Source organism: Cyprinodon tularosa, unplaced genomic scaffold (genome assembly GCF_016077235.1).
Source record: "Cyprinodon tularosa strain WSP-4 unplaced genomic scaffold, ASM1607723v1 ctg890, whole genome shotgun sequence".
NCBI lineage: Eukaryota > Metazoa > Chordata > Actinopteri > Cyprinodontiformes > Cyprinodontidae > Cyprinodon > Cyprinodon tularosa.
In genome coordinates this window covers 113193-134910 of record NW_024039663.1, presented here as the reverse complement: position 1 = coordinate 134910, position 21718 = coordinate 113193, and the positions used below count along the sequence as shown (strand labels likewise).

The 21718-nt window shown below is 45.3% G+C and overlaps 2 protein-coding genes and 1 long non-coding RNA gene across 6 annotated transcripts in view; all 3 read left to right on the top strand.

Moving 5' to 3' along the window:
* Positions 1-10532, top strand: part of ccdc102a (coiled-coil domain containing 102A) — a 30864-nt gene extending 20332 nt beyond the window's left edge. Inside the window, exons 7-10 of the mRNA XM_038273819.1 lie at positions 844-1053; positions 2074-2244; positions 9610-9713; positions 10064-10532. Of these exons, the coding sequence (XP_038129747.1) occupies positions 844-1053; positions 2074-2244; positions 9610-9713; positions 10064-10190 (612 nt within the window). The 3' untranslated portion in view covers positions 10191-10532. The remainder of the gene's footprint in view (positions 1-843; positions 1054-2073; positions 2245-9609; positions 9714-10063) is intronic.
* Positions 10533-10576: 44 nt separating this feature from the next.
* Positions 10577-12179, top strand: LOC119775749. Of its 3 annotated transcripts, none has more exons than XR_005279697.1 (2): positions 10577-10600; positions 11410-12179. It is a non-coding gene; the product is annotated as an uncharacterized LOC119775749 (long non-coding RNA). The 3 variants fall into 3 exon arrangements; XR_005279698.1 differs by having other exon boundaries at positions 10579-10618; positions 11427-12179; XR_005279696.1 differs by having other exon boundaries at positions 10581-10618.
* Positions 12180-16591: 4412 nt separating this feature from the next.
* dok4 (docking protein 4) overlaps positions 16592-21718 on the top strand; it is a 53674-nt gene continuing 48547 nt past the window's right edge. For both annotated transcript variants that reach the window (XR_005279694.1, XM_038273811.1), the window contains exon 1: positions 16592-16888. The gene's annotated coding sequence lies outside the window, so the exon portion shown is untranslated. The remainder of the gene's footprint in view (positions 16889-21718) is intronic.

The window sequence follows — 21718 nt, the reverse complement described above, 5'->3', positions numbered from 1 at the left end:
CTCATTCCCGTAAAAAATGATCAATCAAGTAAAATGGAAATTAACTTAGATGAAATAATGAATTTACCGGGGTTTCCTCTCAGACTTAATTCAAGAACTGTATTGTGAAAAGGATCCTTTACCCACTTGTCAGGCTTTTAGCTGGCAATAAGTTCAGGCGTACACTGTTCCCCCTTCACAAAAAATATTAGGAATTGCACTTTCTCCTCTGCTGTTTTTCAGTTTGTCAATTTGTTTTATATGAAACAGTTAAATTTCACCTTTAGCAGTGAGTTTAAGTTCCACTTTCTTATTGTTTGAATTAACCTATGAAACATAATATTGTAGTGAAAAATAATCTGTTGTCCTCCTTATGAATTTTTCACCTCTAGTCAAACATACATACTTCCCATAATCTGGACAGAAGTAGTGTTGGAAAAAAGACAAATTGTTATCTGCATTTCACCGCAAAATGCAGGAAATAATGTTTCAGAGAGTCTAGATTTCAACAGAACCTAAAGCTGTCGTTCATCAGGATGTATCAAATACCCCTAGCTCCTGAATGAGTCTCCGCCATGACGGCCTGCTGATTGCTAAGCAGGTCTCTGTTTCCTCTGGTCCATCTGGACACCACCCTGATCTTTATTATACCTGCATTTTAAGGCAGGTCATTAAGAACAAGTTCTTATTTACAATGGTGGGCTGACAATTGGAGACCTGGAACTTTGGAAAAGTGGTTACCTGACAGGTCCTCCTGTCGGGTCTGTTGGGCTGCTCCTAGTGTTCATGGCTCAATCTGCCGTGTCCCTTGTGTCTGAGACTAAAACGGAAGGCCGTGTCTAATGTCTGGGATCTCTCTGTCAGATGGAGAGGCTACAGGTGGAGAACGCTGCCGAGTGGGGGCGCAGGGAACGCCTGGAGACGGACAAGCTGGCCCTGGAGAGGGACAACAAAAAACTGCGAGCTCATGTGGAAGACCTGGAGGAGCAGTTGGCGAAGAAACGCCGTCAGGCCGCCTCGGCACTGGACTCGGACCTGAAGGCCATCCAGAGCGAGCTGTTCGAGAGGAACAAGGTGGGTACCACGGTTCCCCAAAGCAACGGCTTCCACTTCATTTGCTTTCATTGCTTTGGTGCCAACAGGAAGATCCTGGAGACCTTCATGGTGCTTCTCAGATTCCCCATGAGGGCTTAGAGACAGGTCCAGAGGTCCATGGGTGATAGGTCCAGAATGGACAGGTCCACGGGTTATTGGTCTAGAGTGGAAAGGTCCACGGGTGATAGGTCCAGAGTGGACAAGTCCATGGGTGATAGGTCCAGAGGTCCACAGGTGACTGTTCCACGGGTGGACCACTAGTATTTAACAGTGTAAACAGTTGGAGTCTGATTGTGGCAGCTTTATGTTCACCATTCAAGCTCCAACATATAGAAACAAAGGTGTTGATGGCAGCAGCACAGCTGATATTTCTCTACAGGATGGAGTCACAGCCAAACAGGAACAGACCAGATGAAGCTACTATGAGAAAAAGCAGAGAGAGCAGAACGTTAGAGATTGAACTAACAGATTCTGCAGAGTGGGAGAATAGAGATAGAATGAAGCAGAATGATGAAAAACGGGTCCCTATGTCCTCCAGTAGTCTAAGCCTATAGCAGCATAACTATAGAGATAGCTCAGGATAACCTGAGCCACTCTAACTAGAAGCTTTATCAAAAAGGAAAGTTTTAAGCCTAGCCTTAAAAGTTGACAGTGTGTCTGCCTCACAGACTAAAACTGGTAGTTGGTTCCACAGGAGAGGAGCCTGATAACTAAAAGATCTGCCTCCTATTCTACTTTTAGAAATTCTAGGAACCACTAGTAAACCTGCAGATTGAGAGCGAAGTGCTCTGTTAGGAACATAAGGAACAATCAGATCTCTGATATCAGATGGAGCTTGGCCATTTAAGGCTTTATATGTGAGAAGGAGGATTTTAAATTCTGTTCTGGATTTAACAGGAAGCCAATGAAGAGAAGCCAGGATAGGAGAGATATGATCTCTCTTTTTCATATTCATCAGAACTCTGACTGCAGCTTTTCTAATCGTGTCTCTTCTTGCAGGAGCTGGCAGATCTTCGCCACATTCACGCAAAGCTCAAGAAGCAGCTCCAGGAGAAGATGGCAGAGCTGGCCCACGCCAACCGGAGGGTGGAGAGCCACGACGCCGAGGTCAAGAAGCTCCGTCTGAGGGTGGAGGAGCTTAAGAAAGAACTGGGACAAGCAGAGGATGAGGTAGGGACGGAGCTCCACCTATGGCTCAGGTTTTAGAGGAGTAGGAGGGATGATGGAGCTAAAAACCGTCACAGGGTCTGAAGTTATGGATGCAAAACAATAAATGTGTTTTATTTTTTAATCAGAGGCTTTTTTTCTGAAGGAATAAGAGTTTAGGCTTGACAGCAACACAAACCTGAACTAAAACGGTCTGAGTGTGAATCTACAGCCTGATGAAGCTGCTCCACTCCTCACCAGATGGCGGCGCTAGCTGCTCACTGACTGCCTTTAAACGAGACCAAGATGACAAGTTCTATTTCATCCCTACTGACCGCCAGAGGGCGGTGCTGAAAGCACTGAATGTTCCCTTCGGGCATGCGCAGTTCGAGTAATTATACCAACAGAGTCACACCTGTGACACCGGATGACCACTCAGAAGCTATATAGCCTGGTGTCATCCTTTGCTCTGCTCCTTTTTTCTTCTCGCAAGCGGTTCGCTAACTTCCCCGTTGTCTGAAGCCCCTGTATCTTGACCGGAGTTGCGGTTATTCTCCGCTCTCCCAGGGCTGCAACGGGTCGATTCTGAGGAATACGGAAGGTAAGTGAGTTGTTTGCTGGTGATGGTAGCGTCCGCGCCCCCTCTCCCGGCTCACGACTTTAGCTTTTTACCTACAGCTTCGTGCTGTTTTGTTTCGAACTGGTGACGGCAGCGTTTTCGCCCCTACTCCCAGTGTGAATAACTTCACTGCCGAAGTTATATACGGCTAACGTAGTTAGCTTCTTTAGTTTGTTGGTGTTATACCTGGTGACGGCAGCGGTTTTCGCCCCCTTTCCCAGTATATTCCCTACTTTTGCATCCTTTTTTTCACCGGTCTGCGCTGCTATAATTACTGACGGCCGCGGTTTTCGCCCCCTCTCCCAACCAAGTGTGGTCTACTTCGTTTGCCGAAGTTGGAGACGGCTAACGTTGTTAGCCTTTTTTGGTTTGTTTGCAGCCTTCTTCATCGGTCCTGCTTAGTTATGAATGGTGACGGCAGCGTTTTCGCCCCCTCTCCCAAAATCAACCTTTTTGCAGCCTTTTCGCTGGTCTGCTCTCTTAATTGGTGAGGGCAGCGTTGTTCGCTCCTACTCCCAACTTAAGTTTCCATACAGCTAACGTTGTTGGCTTTTTTGGTTTATTGGTTTTATACCTGGTGACGGTAGCGGTTCTCGCCCCCTCTCCCAGTATCGGCTGCCTTGTGCTCGCAGCCTCTTTCGTTTCTCTGCTGTAATTGGTGACGGCTGCGTTTGCGCCCCCTCTCCCGATTTTCGATAACTTTCTGTTCTTTAAGCCTTGTCGGCCTTCGACATGGATGGCTCTCACAGCTGCATGGATTGTGGGGCTGCCCTGCAGGCAGAGGATGGCAACGACCTGTGCCCTACCTGCATTGGACATGAGCACCTTTTGGAGGCGCTGTCTGAGAACCCCTGTATGAACTGCAGCTTTATGCCCCATGCAGTGAGGGTGGCCCGGTTGGCCCAGTTGTGCCCCCAGGAGGGCTCGGACCTTCCGCCCTCTGGGCAGGTGGTTCCCCCTCAAGCGTTCTAAGCGCCGTGGTGGGACCACATCATCTGTGCCCCTCCCCCGGAGGAAGCGGGCCAAACCTGACCAGGGCCTGTCCACAAGGGTGGAGCAGTTGTCAGCAGAGCTGGCAGAGATGAAGTCCTTGTTGCAGACACGGCAATCTGATCCCTCGCTCCCAGTGGTTGGGCTCTCTTCCCCACCAATGCCCGAGCTGGTTGTAGAGGATGACGTTATCTCTCTGGCTGCTTCCGCTTCTCATTTTAGAGATGAGGAGGAGGCAGGGTCCTCTCAAGCCTCTGAGGCTGGTTCATTTTCATCTCAGAGTGCGGTTGGAGAGGCCGGTGACGGTTCCATGCGGGAGGTCATGTCTATGGCCCTGAAGCAGCTGCAGCTGGAACTCCCACAAGGAGAGGCATCCAGCTCCGGCAGTGCCTTTTTCAGACGTGGAAGGGCTCCTACTCCTTTTTCTGTACCTCCATCAGAGGAGTACTTGAAGGAGTTACACGCCTGTTGGCGGGAACCGAGAGCGCTGTCGCGTCTCTCATCGGATGGTCGTGTATTAGCTGCCATGCATGAGTCGGTGAAGGCCGGCCTGGACCGTATGCCAGCAATTGAACCAGCTGTTGCTTCACTGATTGTGTCACCAGATGAAGCCCTGCGTCCTGATGTCCGGTGCCCGCGGACTCAATGTCGGGTTACAGATGACCTCCTCTGTAAGGCATACAATGCAGGAGCGCGTGCTGGCCGCCTTGGCAATTCTCTGGCGCACCTCATGTTTGCCCTCTCTGCATCTGTTCAGGACACTGGTGGTGCAAGTGCGGCGGTTGGTTATAGTGACGCAGCGCTGCAGGCCTTCGCGCTGATGACCAGAGAGCTTGGACGGGTCATGTCTTTCCTTGTCCAAGCTCGTAGACAGGTCTGGTTGGCACAATCTCCTCTGACTGAAGCATGCCGTAGGACCCTCAGGGGTGTCCCGGTTGTACCAGGGGAGCTGTTTGGATCAGCTGCCTTGGAGGCGCTGGAACGGACTGCTCAGGCACGTCAGACTAGCCAGCAGCTTTCCGGCCTTCGCAGGAGCATACCTGCCTTTCCCCAGCGTTCGGGCCGCCCTGCCACTACCCCCAGCGTTCAGCCACGACCTCAGACTGGTGGCAGACCTATTGGTTCCTATCCCCATGATGTGCGGCAGAGACCGAGGAGGGACTTTCGTGAGCCAGTCTGCCGCCCTGTTAGACAGACCCGGGCCTCAAATCCTGGACGCCCTCCCCCCAGAGCCCCCAGGGGCCGTGGGGATAGAAGATGATGCCACCGGGCCAGCCGTCGGACATTTTTCCCATCAGCAGCTGAATTTCTGGGCTGCTCATGCCGTAGATCCATGGGTGGTTGCCACCTTAACCAATGGCTACAGGCTCCAGTTCCGAAGGCGGCCCCCCCTCTCACACCGGGTCAAGATGACTGTCATCACAGACCCGGTGAAATCTCAGGCACTAGACCAGAAGCTTTCCGCCCTCCTGGGCAAGGGGGCAATCGAGTCTGTAGATCCTCTGCGGCAACCCAGAGGCTACTACTCCACATACTTCCTTGTGGCCAAGAAGACCGGCGGTTTTCGCCCCATTTTAGATCTAAGGGGACTGAATCGGTACCTGAAGGTCCTTCCCTTCCACATTCTCACCATAACAGAGGTCCTTCAGACCATTGTGGCGGGAGATTGGTTTACATCAGTAGATCTGACAGACGCCTACTTTCACGTGCCTATTGCGGCAGAACATCGCCGTTTTCTCAGGTTTGCCTATCGGGGGCGTCATTGGCAATTCCGGGTGCTCCCATTCGGGCTCTCCCTTTCCCCGAGGGTGTTTACTCGATGCGTGAAAGCAGCCCTCTCTCCTCTACAGGCCTCCGGAGTCAGGATTCTGCCATACCTGGACGATTGGCTTCTTTGTGCTCCCTCTCAGGTAGCTGGCTCTCGGGATACGTCCCAGCTTCTACTTCATGTGTCATTGTTAGGCCTCAAAGTCAACTTGGCAAAGAGTTGTCTTGTTCCATCTCAGACAACCACCTTTCTTGGGATGCATCTGGACTCTGCTACCATGATGGCCCGTCCATCTGTTCACAGGGTGGACGACATACTCCAGCTTGTCCGTCGATTCAGACTGGGCAGGGAGTTTCCCTACATCATCATCCTGCGAATGCTGGGAAAACTGACATCAGTCACTCGTGTCGTGCCCTTAGGGCTGCTCCTTCTGCGTCCTTTGCAGCGATGGCTCAACAGCTTTCGCCTAGACGCCAGGCTGCACAGGCATCGCAGGCTAATGGTGACCAGGAGCTGCCTCCATGCCCTAGCTCCTTGGCGAGACGGGACCCTTTTGTCCAGTGGTGTTCCAATGGGGCTAGTAGTGTGTCGAAGGGAGGTGGTCACCACGGATGCCAGCCTCATGGGCTGGGGTGCCGTGTGGCAACACAGAGCTGTTCGGGGTCTCTGGGACCCAAGGGAGCGCACCGAACACATAAATGTGCTGGAGCTGCGGGCTGTGCACATGGCCCTCAGGTGCCTTCTGCCCCACCTAGAGGGAAGGCACGTGCTGATTCGGTGGTTGAACTGTAAAGTGCCTTGAGATGACATGTGTTGTGAATTTGGCGCTATATAAATAAACTGAATTGAATTGAATTGAATTCGGACAGACAACACCTCTGTTGTTTATCATATAAACCACCAAGGTGGCACCAGGTCAGCACGTCTCTTGAAGGTGTCGAGGGATCTCCTGGAATGGGCGTTTCCCCGTCTGTGTACCCTGCGCGCAGCGTATCTGCCAGGACGGCAGAACCAGGTTGCGGACTCTCTATCCCGCCAGGCACCTGCTCCGGGAGAGTGGTCTCTTCACCGCGACATAGTGCGCATAATCTGGAACCTCTTTGGGCAGGCAGAGGTAGATCTGTTCGCCACAGAGGAGTCGACCCATTGCCCCCTATGGTATTCCCTAACCGGGATGGCGGGCGCACTGGGCCAGGATGCACTGGCTCATCCATGGCCGCAGGTTCTCCTGTATGCCTTTCCACCCCTCTCACTGATTTGGCCGACTCTACGGAGGGTTCTCGAGCAGGGCCACAGAGTGTTGCTGGTAGCTCCGTTCTGGCCAGCGCGGCCGTGGTTCCCGCTGCTTTGGAGTCTGTGTCACGGTACTCCATGGCGTCTTCCAGCAAGGAGGGATCTGCTGTCTCAGTTGGGGGGACAGATATGGCACCCCAACCCTCAACGTCTCCAGCTGTGGGCATGGCCCCTGGGAGGCTGACTGGGTGTTCAGACACCGTGAGACACACCATATTGAGTGCTAGGGCTTCCTCCACTCGGCTGCAGTATGCTAACAGATGGCGCCTCTTTTCTCAGTGGTGCTCTGCCCACAATGAGAACCCAGTTTCCTGCTCGGTGCCCACTATTTTGGAGTTCCTCCAGTCTCTCCTTGATAAGGGCCGCTCTCGTTCGACCCTTAAAGTGTATATTGCAGCAATTTCATGTCTTCACCGAACTGTTGACAACCGTACAGTGGGGCGCCATGAACTGGTTTCACTTTTTCTACGTGGTGCTCGTAGGTTGTGCCAGCAGCCAGCCCCACGAGCCCCAGATTGGGATCTGCCGTTGGTTCTCAAAGCTCTGTGCCACCCTCCATTCGAGCCTTTGGCACAAGCAGAACTCAAGTGGCTTTCCTGCAAGACTGCTTTCCTGATGGCTATCGTCTCAGCTAAGAGGGTCAGCGAGCTGCATGCTCTTTCTGTCAGCCCTAGGTGTATCAGGTGGAATCCAGATGGCTCTGGTGTTACCCTGTGGCCTAATACTGCGTTTTTGCCTAAGGTGTTGTCTCCTTTTCACCGTAACCAGCCATTGCGGCTGGCTCGGTTTCAGCCTCAATCTGGTACAACTGAGAATGAGTCTGAGTTGTGCCCAGTAAGAGCGTTGGAGGCATACATTGCAGCCACCGCCAATCTGAGACGCTCGGACCAGCTTTTCCTATGCTATGGGGGTCCAAGGTTAGGCTGTCCTCTTTCTAAACAGCGTCTGTCCCATTGGATTGTGAGTGTCATCTGCCACGCCTACGCTGCAGGTCACTGCTCCCTGCCAGTCGGTGTGAGAGCACATTCCACCAGGAGCGTCACCGCTTCCTGGGCTGCTTTGAGAGGGGTTCCGCTGGAAGCTAGATGTGCTGCTGCTTCATGGGCTTCCCCAACCACCTTCACCAGGTTCTACAGTGTCAATGTGGCTGCCCCTCATCCCCTGGGTCAGGTCCTTTTACAAGGTTCTGCTGGGCCTCCTCTGTGAGGTATGTGCTCAGGATTCCTTGTGACATCGTTGGCATTAGTCATTCAGTGCTTTCAGCACCGCCCTCTGGCGGTCAGTAGGGATGAAATAGAACGAAAGTTACGTATGTAACTACGGTTCTATGAATCCCGGATGACCGCCAGAGCTTCTCTGTCACTCAGAATCCTTGCTTTTGCGAGAAGATTCTGTAGGAGCAGAGCAAAGGATGACACCAGGCTATATAGCTTCTGAGTGGTCATCCGGTGTCACAGGTGTGACTCTGTTGGTATAATTACTCGAACTGCGCATGCCCGAAGGGAACATTCAGTGCTTTCAGCACCGCCCTCTGGCGGTCATCCGGGATTCATAGAACCGTAGTTACATACGTAACTTTCGTTTTTAAAGCCAATTAAACCTTCTATCCATGCTGTTTGCTGAGTTCGAATTCCATTCCCAAATTTTTGCAACATGGGAATGAAGTTTATAATTGTACCTCTGGACGTAGGAACTGTCCTACTTTGATAAACTACTGAGGAAACATTAGTTCAGACACACAGCAGGAGGTTTTATTAGGGTTTAACAGGTTCACACATCACCAATTATGATAATCCTAACCCTGAAAAGGTGACATCACCTTTAAACAAACCGATTAATGTCTGTTCATGACCAGGATATTAAAATATAAGAAAAACGTTTCTTTCAACACCATAGAATCATGAAATAAACAATCAACCGTCCCCCTGATGATGTATCATTAATCAGGGATCCAAAGCAATAGTTACAGTTCCAACATTTCAGGGTGTTTTTCTTTATTTATTTTATAACCCATTTTATATAACATTTAGCAGTCTAATGGCAGAGGGGACTACAATCAAGGGTGTAAATCACACCCATCATGGCGATTTGACTCAGTATCAATTTCTTGACCCAACGTTTTGATTATTTTCAATACTCCAGATCCGCTGTGTCTGTCGCGGCTACTGTTTACGCAAGTGTGTGTGTGTGCGTGTGCAAGTGGAAAGAGAGTAGTGGCTAAAGGAGGTGAGGCCGGGGGGGTAAAATAGGGCCACTGCAGCGCGGGAGTCAGAATTATCTCCAGGGGCAAATGGATAAAAATAGACCGGAGGAAAAGAAAAACATGAATCGATAGTCTTACGGACGTATCGATGCATCGATACAAAACGATTATTATTTACACCCCTAACTACAATTACAATACTTTTACAATTACAATAATAACAATAAAATACAATTTGGGTTTCATCTAAATAAATGAAGGCTGTTTTAGTTTCCTATCAGCACATTATTTTAATTTACTTAAGTATAGGTAACCTAAGCTTCAACAGGCTGTAGATTCACAATCAACTCATGTCTGCCAAGCCGAGGACAGGAAGCACAGCGGCTATAACCATATATGGGAAACCGCAGTGGTTCTGTAGAAGCAACTGATAGCAGAAGGTCCACCAGAAGAGGGGAGGGGAGGGGTGGGGGTCGGTACGAGTAGCTAATAACCGACTGATGTTTTTGTGTCCAGCTGGATGAGTCTCATAACCAGAGCAGGAAGCTGCAGCGATCTCTGGATGAGCAGGTGGAGCAGACGGAGAACCTGCAGGTCCAACTGGAACACCTGCAGTCAAGGTGATCCCCCCATCACACCACACCCATTGTATATGACCCCCCACCACCACCACCACACCAACCCATTGTATATGACCCCCCACCACCACCACCACACCAACCCATTGTATATGACCCCCCACCACACCAACCCATTGTATATTTATCATCAATAAAATAAAAAATCTTCACCACGAGGACCAGCTGGGCCTGGTTTACAGGCCGTGGTTCTGATCCAGGCAGTGGACATGTGGTCCTGATTGGACTTGTTCTGTTAAAGGAACAGTTCCATTTACATCTGAACGGTTCTTTAGATCCTCTGAGAAACGTTCCATCAGAGCTGCTCAGTGAACGGGTTTCTGCTTCTCCAGGCTGAGGCGGCAGCAGCAGAGTCCCAGTCTGTTTGGAAAGATCCGATCCGCTCGCTTCGGGACGGAAAACGCGGATGGGCCGAGGAATGACATCGATGACGAAGAGGAGGAGCTGCAGATTCCATGACCGATCCACAAACCGCCATGAACATCAGGAGATGTTCCTAGACTGAAGTCCAGATCCTGGTCCACCCGACACCGGCTGGTTCTGATCCAGCTGCAGCATTCTTAGGATGCCAAACAAAGCTGCTTGGAATGATTCAGCAAAAACCAGCAATGGTCATAAAATCACCGACCAATCAGAGCCTTTCTTTAGACCTCACCCTAAACAAAGCGCCTTCATCATTGGAAACATAGATCCACAACACGCAGATGACACCCGTGGTTCCACCTCCATCATAGCGTTTGATAAAAGCAGAACCTCTGATATGGATCTGACAGGTCTGACAGGTCTGACGGATCTAATAGGTCTGATGATCTAACAGTTCTAACAGGTCTGATGATCTAACAGTTCTAACAGGTCTGATGATCTAACAGGTCTGATGGATCTAACAGGTCTGACAGGTCTGACGGATCTGACAGGTCTGACGGATCTAACAGGTCTGATGATCTAACAGTTCTAACAGGTCTGATGATCTAACAGGTCTGATGGATCTAACAGTTCTAACAGGTCTGATGATCTAACAGTTCTAACAGGTCTGATGATCTAACAGGTCTGATGGATCTAACAGTTCTAACAGGTCTGATGATCTAACAGGTCTGATGATCTAACAGTTCTAACAGGTCTGATGATCTAACAGGTCTGATGGATCTAACAGTTCTAACAGGTCTGATGATCTAACAGGTCTGATGGATCTAACAGTTCTAACAGGTCTGATGATCTAACAGTTCTAACAGGTCTGATGATCTAACAGGTCTGATGGATCTAACAGTTCTAACAGGTCTGATGATCTAACAGGTCTGATGATCTAACAGTTCTAACAGGTCTGATGATCTAACAGGTCTGATGGATCTAACAGTTCTAACAGGTCTGATGATCTAACAGTTCTAACAGGTCTGATGATCTAACAGGTCTGATGGATCTAACAGTTCTAACAGGTCTGATGATCTAACAGGTCTGATGATCTAACAGTTCTAACAGGTCTGATGATCTAACAGGTCTGATGGATCTAACAGGTCTGACAGGTCTGACGGATCTGACAGGTCTGACGGATCTAACAGGTCTGATGATCTAACAGTTCCAACAGGTCTGATGGATCTGACAGGTCTGATGGATCTAACAGGTCTGACAGGTCTAACAGGTCTAATGGGTCTAACAGGTCTGATGGATCTAACAGGTCTGACAGGTCTGATGATCTAACAGGTCTGATGGATCTGACAGGTCTGATGGATCTAACAGGTCTGATGGATCTAACAGGTCTGACAAGTCTGATGATCTAACAGGTCTGATGATCTAACAGGTCTGATGATCTAACAGGTCTGATGGATCTAACAGGTCTGATGATCTAACAGGTCTGATGGATCTAACAGGTCTGATGGATCTAACAGGTCTGACAAGTCTGATGATCTAACAGGTCTGATGGATCTAACAGGTCTGACAAGTCTGATGATCTAACAGGTCTGATGGATCTAACAGGTCTGACAAGTCTGATGATCTAACAGGTCTGATGGGTCTGCATCATTTCTTTCTGTTTGATTGTTTGTAAAAACACCAAGTTTTTGCCCCTAAACTCCAAACCCATCATTTCCAGTCTGAACAGCTGGCTTAGTTGTCAGGGTGAGGTCAAAGGTCACCCCCCTGGGACATGAACACGGGATGCTTCATTAACTGTAGATCTATATTGATTCCCAGTCCCCCGTTTGGATCAAGCCAAGGAGCGACGCTGAGCAAGGAGAGCCGGTCCATCACAGTGTTAGCATGGAGCTGATGAGTTTAATGTTCAGCCATGGTGTCTGCTCCACATTCAGCTCACTCTGCCGCTGAAGGAGGACCAATCTCTTTGTATGGATCTATATTCTGTATTTTTACTATTTATGCTGCTCTTATAAGCGTGTTTTTCTAAAGTTGTGTATTCAGTCGTTTCTATCAGCTCTATAAATGTCTTTAAAACAATCAGTCCTGCTGTTTTCCTTTTTCCATCACCTCCATCTAATGTCTCTAACCCATCATTGTTTCCACTATTATAGAAAACAGGGATCAGATGCAGAGACGGTTTCTAAACTAAAGGTTTAATTCCAGCAACCTTAAAAGCTTTAGGTACATATCCCTGTAACAGAGATAGATTAATCACATCTAAAATGGAGGAGGAGATCAAAGGGAATACCTCCTTAAGTAACCTGGTTGGAACTGGATCTAACATCCAAGCTAAAGGCTTAGGCTTCTTTCCCTCCGAAAGCAAGAGGATTAGTTTTATCGAGGTGCTAGGAATCCTGGGTAATTCATCCCATAACGCGGTAAACTCAGAGACAATCAGCCTGAGAGGAACTGCACTACACCTTCAGCCCAGCAGGAGGCGCTAATAACATAAAACCTGTGTAATAACCAGGTAAACCTCAGATATTTACATCACAAAAGGAAAACACTTTTAATCAAAATGTTATTCCATATTTTCACTTTGCAAATATTTATATCAAGTCAAAGTTCTAAATGGTGGATTTGATGCCGTTGCTCAGTTCAGGATCTTTAGTTATATTGGATGCTGGAAATGAAATTCTAGAAACCGGTTTGATATGGGATTTAAATGACAGTTCCTGATCAAAAACAACACCAAGATGTTTTACTTTATTATCTGAACTCAGTTTTATCAGCTTCTTCTCCAAAGACTATAACAGATTTAATGGATTTTATTCATTTATTTTTTCAGTTTATTTCTATAGCGCCAATTCACAGCACGTGTCATCTCAAGGCACTTTCCAGTTCACCAGATCATCCAGTCAGATTGATTCCAGGTTTTTTTATCTAAGGAAAGCCAGCTGATTGAAATGACTCAGTGACTCGGATGTAATCCCTGTGAGGGATTACATCCTTCACTCCCCTCTCAAACCACCTGTCTCCTTTGTCTAAAATGTGAACATTCTGGTGCTCCAATAAGTGTCTGTTTTCCTTAAGGTGCTAGTGGATAGCAGAGTCCTGTCTGGAGGAGGTAGCTCTTCTGTTTGGAGCCATGCGTCTGGTTGTGTGGTTTCTCCAATATTACTATCAGAGCGTTCCTCACTGCATTGAACTGCAGACATTACTCCGCCACACACAGCAGGAGCTGAGCTGACATTGATAAACTTGCTCTGTTCTGCTTTCCACAATGTGCTGTGCTGGAACCGCCTGATATATTAAAGCTTAGAGTCATTCTGTGCCTTAATCAAGGGGAAATGGAAGTTTTTCCAACTTTGGTTCACTGTAAAACTTGATTATGTTGAACTGAAGTGATTTGAGTAAACTAATTGACATAAAATTATTTTAATTCATTAACTCAAGAGTATTGAGTTGAATAGAAAATCCAATTGTGTATGTTGAATATTTTCCTTTTAGTTTTATGGATATTAGGATTTTAATTTTTTACACCATTACCTGAACTTGAGACCTTTAAGGTCCCTATATTCAAAACAATTTTAGTTGGTTGTCAATTGGACTTAATAGAGCTGCAACTGTTGGACTGTCAGCTAATCAGCTGTTTTATATTCTATTTAATTCCCAGCCAGCTGGGAATTTATATTTCTGATACTTTAAGATGTTTATTGCCCTCCCCTGTAGGGGGGGTAAAATATTTTATTAATCAGATATTATTTCAGCTGTTATATATTGTTTATGACACACATTCCTGCTAACTGTGTGTTAGAACAATAGATGAAAGAGTGATTCGAGCACTAATCATGGTCAAACAGTTAATTGTGCACATACATGGAATAAATTCACCACAACTTCTGTTCAAAATATAAGAGTTTATTAACAAATATCATTCAGGTCCAAGTCAAACATATTTCAGTTTAACACTCTCAACTAAGACTAGTAAAACTCAACTAAACTAAACTACTATGTACAAAGAGGAAAGAGAACATGGTAAAAAACCATATTAAAGTTTAAGATGGATTTTGTGTTTGAAACCAAAGTTTAAATGGAATAATGTGGGATATGATCAAATTAGCTTTTCACAAATTTTAAAGAAATTGGAATGTTTTCAGACCAATTCACAATGCAAATCCATGAGGTGAATAAAACATTATTTGGCCAAATAATGTTTTATTGAATCATTTGCTTAATCAAGAACCAAAAACCTTTAGCTAAATGATTCTTTACCCTCTTTGAAATAGCTAGCAGCGAATAGACATCAGGATTCCACTAAATGACTCTTGGTCATACTTGGTCATGGAAATGTAATGAGCATCTCAGGAACACATGAACACTAATGTTATATCAGTGTTTAAATCCTTAGTGAATAAAGCTTGTCTAAGCTTTAGCAACAGCTCAACACATATTCCTGTAGCATAGCGTAGCATGCAGTCCATTCTTTAGCATCAATTAGCATCGTCTTTACTCAGCAGTAAACACACGATATGATTAGCATCATCAAAAGACACATTGCTTGTTCTGTCCCTAATCATGCCAGACCTGCAAACCTTTTTCCATGTCCATTTGGAAAGCTTGAGTATCATCCATTTGCAGCTCTGCAGTCAGGATAGTAAGGCAGGCGTTCTTTGTCTCAGTCGTTCATCAAGGCAGTCCTTTTCTCATCCAGTTTGGCTCTACAAGTTCTGAAACTCAAGAGAAATGTGTTGCAAAAGGTCTGTTTGCAGCAGTTTGGTTCTGAAAGGTTCTGACTTATCCTTGATGGTTCTGGGGATCTGGTTCCCCTGGGGCCCGCATCTCCACTGTAGTGGAAAACCAGCCAAAGCGGACCCCAGCTTCCTGGGCAAGGGAGAGGAGGCAAGGAGAGCAGGAGGCAAAAGAGAGCAAAAGGGAAAAAGGAAGGGCAGAGTCTTGTGTGCTCGGTGGTTTTGTTCTGTCCTCACAGAGAGGTGGGTAGGTTTTCACACCTCTGGTGGCTTCCATGTGACTTGCCTGTGACTGCTTTGGCTGAAAAGCCAAAAGTCAAGAAAAGTATCATTATGGCATATGGCATAACACAGTCAATGTGTCCAACAGCCAACTGCTTTGTATGAGTGATGACTTCTTATGCTACATTCAGACCGCATGAAGTAGAAGTGGCAAAAACTCGCTTTCTGCTTCATCTTTAATGCTTGTACAAGTTAAGTTCTGACACGCAGCTGAAGCATCTCTGCTGCTCTAGCTGTGCGGTGGAAACGTGTTGTGCAAAATGATATCCTGCAGACAATGAATAAACGATTAACTAGAACTGGAGTTATTAGAAAATAAACACATGGTAGATTGAGTGACTAGTTTTGAAAGAAAATAATAAAACCCTAAGAGTCCGTTTAACTGGCTTCTGAGATTGCCCAGGATAGGCCAGATGGAGAGAAATATCAGCTGTGCTGCTGCCATCAACACCTTTGTTTCTAGATGTTGGAGATCAGCCTGTTTTTCTGTGTAGTCCTGTTTCTCTGACTGTGACTAACTGGATGTGCTCTCTTCATCCTCTGACATGGGGGTGTTTTACAGTTGCTTTTTGTATCTATGCTTCTTTTTCTATGTCTGCTTCTGTCTCCTTGAACCCCAGTCGGCCTCAGCAGATGGCCGCTCACACTGAGCCTGGTTCTGCTGGAGGTTTCTTCCTGTTCAAAGGGAGTTTTTCCTCTCCACTGTCGCTACAAGCATGCTTGGCATCAGGGATTGCTGAAGAATCAATGGGTCGATGCAATCAACTTTTTTTCTTAGATAGAAAACTTTGAATCAATCTGACTGGATGATCTGGTGAACTGGAAAGTGCCTTGAGACAATATGATGTGAATTGGCGCTATAGAAATAAACTGAACTGAAATATTTTGTCTTTGTAAGGTTAAATGAAATCCCATGGAAGCACATAACATTGTTACTTTAAATCATACAGGATTTACAGAAAAATATGTTGTGAACTTTGAGTCTAAGAAACTGTTTAAACTGATTCCACTGATTCACTTGATTAAAAATGGTTTGATATATAATTATTTCTGGCCAATACAGCCTAATATGTTGGTCGCACAATTCAACCTGATGGATTAAAAAATGTATGAATTGGCAACTTTTAAATCTTTATGATAGATCTGTTTGGAAGAGAGACATTCCCTTTATTTAATAAACTACTTTGCTAAATACATGATAAAATGATAAATAAGTAGTTAAAATAATTAATTTCCAGTTATAATAATCAATGTGAAGATCAAATAATTAATATTTAGTTAAAATTATATATATAATATATATATTAATATTATAATCTATATTTATCTGTTCTGGGTCAGAACCAGTCTGAGTCCAAACAGGTTTTTCTTCTATTTAATGAAATAAATCATGAAGGGGAGGATGGAGATGGATGGAGGAGGATCTTTGTTTTCTCTGTTCCATTGAAGACCTCAGAGCTGATCTGACTTCCTCCTCCTCCTCCGCCTCTTTGTGTCACGGGAGGAGGCGGTACCGGGTGGACCGTGGACCGCTGGCGGGGCGTGTGCCTCCGGTTAATCAGTTCGGGCTCCGAAGCTCTGGCTGCCCGCTGCGCTGCGCTCCGGTTCAGCGATCAGAGGCAGGCGGCCGCTGCCAGACCCACATCCACGCGTGATCAGAGGAGCCGCTGTGTTTTGGATTTACCGTGGCGTGGCGTGTCCTCCGGCTGAGGCGGAGAGACTGGACCGCAGACCCAGAACCCACCCAACGGTTCCACGGCCACAGCTGTCACGCAGGTAGGTGATACGGAGGGCTGAAGCCTCACTGGACCCAGAGGCGGAGACCAGAACCAGAAGCGGTGTTTCCGATCCGGGAGCTTCCTGGACTGCCTAAGCGGTCCAGGTTCTTCTAGTCAGATGATTTATGGATTAATGTCACTGATCTTTGGAGCCCGAGACGCTTTTAGACGTTCAGAAACTAATCATTTGGATTCTTAGTTAAAATAAATGTCAACAACCTAAAAATAATAATAAAAAAACACCTTTCCATGAACTTTAAGGTTTTCTTTTTTGACCCAAACATATTCCGACAAATCTGAGCTGCTGATAGATAAACCATCTCAATGCTTCTGAAATTTGCCAGTTTCTACTCTGAAGAAGTCCCGCCTTTCCTTCCTACCTTCCCAGTAAAAGCTTTTTAACCAGCAGCTCCCAGTATGATTCCATGTTTATCAGCAGGTGGACTTTAATGATCCTCCCATGTACAGAAACTCAGATGTGAATGAAGAGCTGACCTGCAGCATGTTATCTATCATCTATATCCAGGTCAGTCATTCCAGAAAAGTTCAAAATCAGTCTGCTGGACTTTGTTTCTGAGTTTGAAGACGTTTCTCTTCCATCCAGGAAGATTTTTCAGTTTAAAATGTTAGAAATACAGTTGAGTTCCAGATTTTATCCAGTATCCCAACAAAGCCGTTCATCCGTTTCTATCTGCATGTTTTCTAAACTAAAACCAGGCTTTGTTGGGCTGCTGGATAAAACCTGGAACTAAACGCTATTTCTGACATTTTGAATTGAAAAATCTTCCTGGATGGAAGAGAAACATTGAATCAATCTGCCTGGTTGATCTGTTGAACTGTTGAACTGAGATGACGTGTTATGAATTGGCGTTATAGAAATAAACTGAAGTGAATTGAATCAGAGCGGTCGTCAGTGGTTGAGGATGATGGGCTCGAGCTTATTCTCCAGGTGGCCACAGGTGAGCCATATTACAAACTACCTGCCAGGGTAAACTATCATGAGGAGAATCCATGACCAGCAAAAAGCTTTCCGTAGGGTGTGTTATGTAATTTTATATTTCATTTTACCACGATACTACAGATGATTACCACATAATGTTTGCTTCTTGATGATCACTTGGGTGAATGTCGGGAAAGTGGTATGCTTTTTGAAAGTGTAGCTTCTGTGGTATTTATTTAGCCTATTTCATTTCTAGAGCTTCACATGATACAAACCTGTTCAAAGACTTATTATTTAGGTAGAACACACATCATGATTGCATTGGACAGAATTTAAATGAGCCATTTTAATCTGGATTCATTCCAAGATTACAGTGAGATTAGAAAGACTGTATTCTCATAACAACGTGTATTGTTGTTGTTAACATCATAAATGAATGGTTGTCATGGTAGCAGATTGTAGGGGCGGGGCCTTTGGGAGGACAGGGATGTGGAAATCCAAAACAAGTAGTTTAGTATAGGTTCATGCGGTCTGCCTAATCTGAGAGGAATTTTCCTGCACAAATGGCATAAATATGGGTCCTCGTTGTTAATATTTTACTAACCTGTCATTGTAAGGGACATTTAAGCAAAGGTTTGTGGGTAACTGTTATAATCCTGTTATTCCACAGGAATTAATTGTTTGGGGAAAAAAAATTCTGGTTCAAATCAGGAAGAAAACTGTTTGTTTTCTTTAATTGTTGGATTGAAACGTTTAGTTTAAATAAGAAAAATAAATAAATACAAAAGAGTTTTTATTTAAAAATTTAATTATGATTTTAAATGTTGAAGAAACCAGGTGGACAAATAAAAAGGTACTTATGGATTTCTCTAAAGAAGGTAGGAGGGGAATTTATTACAACAACAACAATGATAAGAAACGCTGAATATTAAGAAACTTTATAGTCATTATGAGACCTTAATGACTTTTCATAGAAACAAAGACTCAGCAGGTAGAAGTAGAACAGATAGAAGTCATTTAAGGACAAGGAAGAATCATCAGAGGAGTAACTTAACAATACAGAAACATGAAACACCCTGAACTTTCTAAAAAAAACTGGAGACTGTTCTAGAAGATCCAAACATGCTTGGAGCCAGAGCTGCTTCTAGAAACGTAGCATGTAGAGTGTGGATGAGGTGCAGGCTGTGCTGAAACAATGAGCTGGAGGTTTATCGGACTGCCAGCGGGGGGTTGATGTCTGTGGGGGTGTGAGGTGATGGAAGTGTCTGACTACTGGGCCATGATTGGCTTCACAGCTCTGGGAAATATAAGCAGCCATGTAGCATAAAGCCAGCATCTTTACCCAGAGGCCTTCTCCCCGCCAGATAACGAGGCCCTGCTTCCCTTGATCTTAATTGCTCTCTACTCCCTGACATCACAGCAGCCATAAAGGAGGCAGATAATAACTACGCCTCATAATGCTGGGGGCGGGGGGGGGGGGGTGTTTTTATTGGTCCACCTGTCATGTCCAGGGTGGGACAGATTTAGGTCCACAGAGAGAATACAAACCACAGACACAGAGAACACTTCTAGACCTTTGGCTTATAGATCTATCACCATCATCATCATCATAATATGATCTTCACATCATCATCATCACCATAATTACATCATCATCATCACTATTATCACCATCATCATAATGTGATCTTCACATCATCATCACCATTATTATCATCCCCATTATCATCATCATTACCATCATCATCATCATCATCATCACTATTATCACTATCATCATAATATGATCTTTACATCATCATCATCACTATTATCACCATCATCATTATATGATCTTCACATGATCATCATCACCATAATTACATCATCATCACCATTATTATCATCCCCATCATCTTCATCATCATCATCATCATCATCATTACCATCATCATCATCACTATTATCACCATCATCATAATATGATCTTCACATGATCATCATCACCATAATTACATCATCATCACCATTATCATCCCCATCATCTTCATCATCATTACCATCATCATCATCACTATTATCACCATCATCATTATATAATCTTCACATCATCATCATCACCATAATTACATCATCATCACCATTATTATCATCCCCATCATCTTCATCATCATCATCATCATCATCATTACCATCATCATCATCACTATTATCACCATCATCATTATATGATCTTCACATGATCATCATCACCATAATTACATCATCATCACCATTATCATCCCCATCATCTTCATCATCATTACCATCATCATCATCACTATTATCACCATCATCATTATATGATCTTCACATCATCATCATCACTATTATTACCATCATCATCATCACCATTATTATCATTCCCATCATCTTCATCACTATTATCACAATCATCATCATCCTCATCATATTCACCACCACCATTAGAATCTGTTCACTGTTGTGACAGAGGTCTGGACATTTTATTGAAATGTTCATGTTGATGATGATGTGAAACCATCTGGTCCTTCAGCTCAGTAGTTTTCCTTTACCTGTTTCTGTTGCTCTTCAATGTTTCAGATAAAACAAATTCAACATTAAGCAAATTTAGCCTGAATAAATCTGAAAATCACTGTGATGTGAAGGATGATTGCTGTAGTTTATGAATCATTGAATGGATTCGCTCCAAAATACATGCGACCTGATTAGGGGTGGGTATTGCCAAAGAAGTCACGATTCAATTCGAATCACGATTCACAGGCCACGATGCGATTCTATCACGATGCATCACGATACTTGAATTAGTGCGATGCATTGCAATATTTTCTCCTCCATGTTTTGTTTTTGAATGACTCGGCGCAGTATACCGCGGCCGGAAATGCTCGTGACACAATGCAGCGTGCATCAACACATCCGCAGCAACATCTACTGGACTGGAAGTTGTATTCCACTTGTTTTTGGCTGATGTTCGCCAACCATTCATGCAATTTTGTTTATTAATTTTTTTAAATTAATAATCGATACTTGCCGTCAAGAATCGATGCAGTAGATCACGAAAATTAGAATCACGATGCATCATCATGACGATTATTTTGCACACCCCTAGACCTGATGTCAGTGGATCAACGGCCAGACCTCTCTAGTCTAATGGATCAGCTCTACTCTGCAGAACCAGAACCAGGACCAATTAAATTCTATTCAGTTTATTTCTATAGCACCAATTCAACAACACATGTCATCTCAAGGCACTTTACGGTTCATCAGATCATCCAGTCGGATTGATTCAAAGTTTTTTATCACCAGCTGATTGCATCGACTCATTGACTCTTCAGCAATCCCTCACACCAAGCATGCTTGTAGCGACAGTGGAGAGGAAAAACTCCCTTTGAACAGGAAGAAACCTCCAGCAGAACCAGGCTCAGTGTGAGCGGCCATCTGCTAAGGCCCACTGGGGTTCAAGGAGACAGAAGCAGACATAGAAAAAGAAGCATAGATACAAAAGGCAACTGTAAAGTTCCCATGTCAAAGGATGAAGAGAGCACATCCAGCTAGTCACAGTCAAGCCCGGCGTACACTGTGTGATTTTCATGCGAGAATCTTTCAATCTGGCGGACTTTCAGCCTGATCGTGCATCGTAAGTTGTGTAGTGTACAGGGGGTTACAGCCTCTCACCACCACCTCCTGATCAGGAATCGGGAGGTCGGGAGAAAATCAAACATGTTCGATTTTCTCCCAACCTTCGTGGGGAAATGGCTCAGGGCGCAAAGAAGGATTCTGCTTTTTATTCCTCCTCTCAGATGTAAACACAGCAGCGTGGCAGGAATGCAATGAGTGAAATGCAGCTCTGTTTGTAAAACTGAGGGACCGTAGTAGCCACATTTGCTAAGC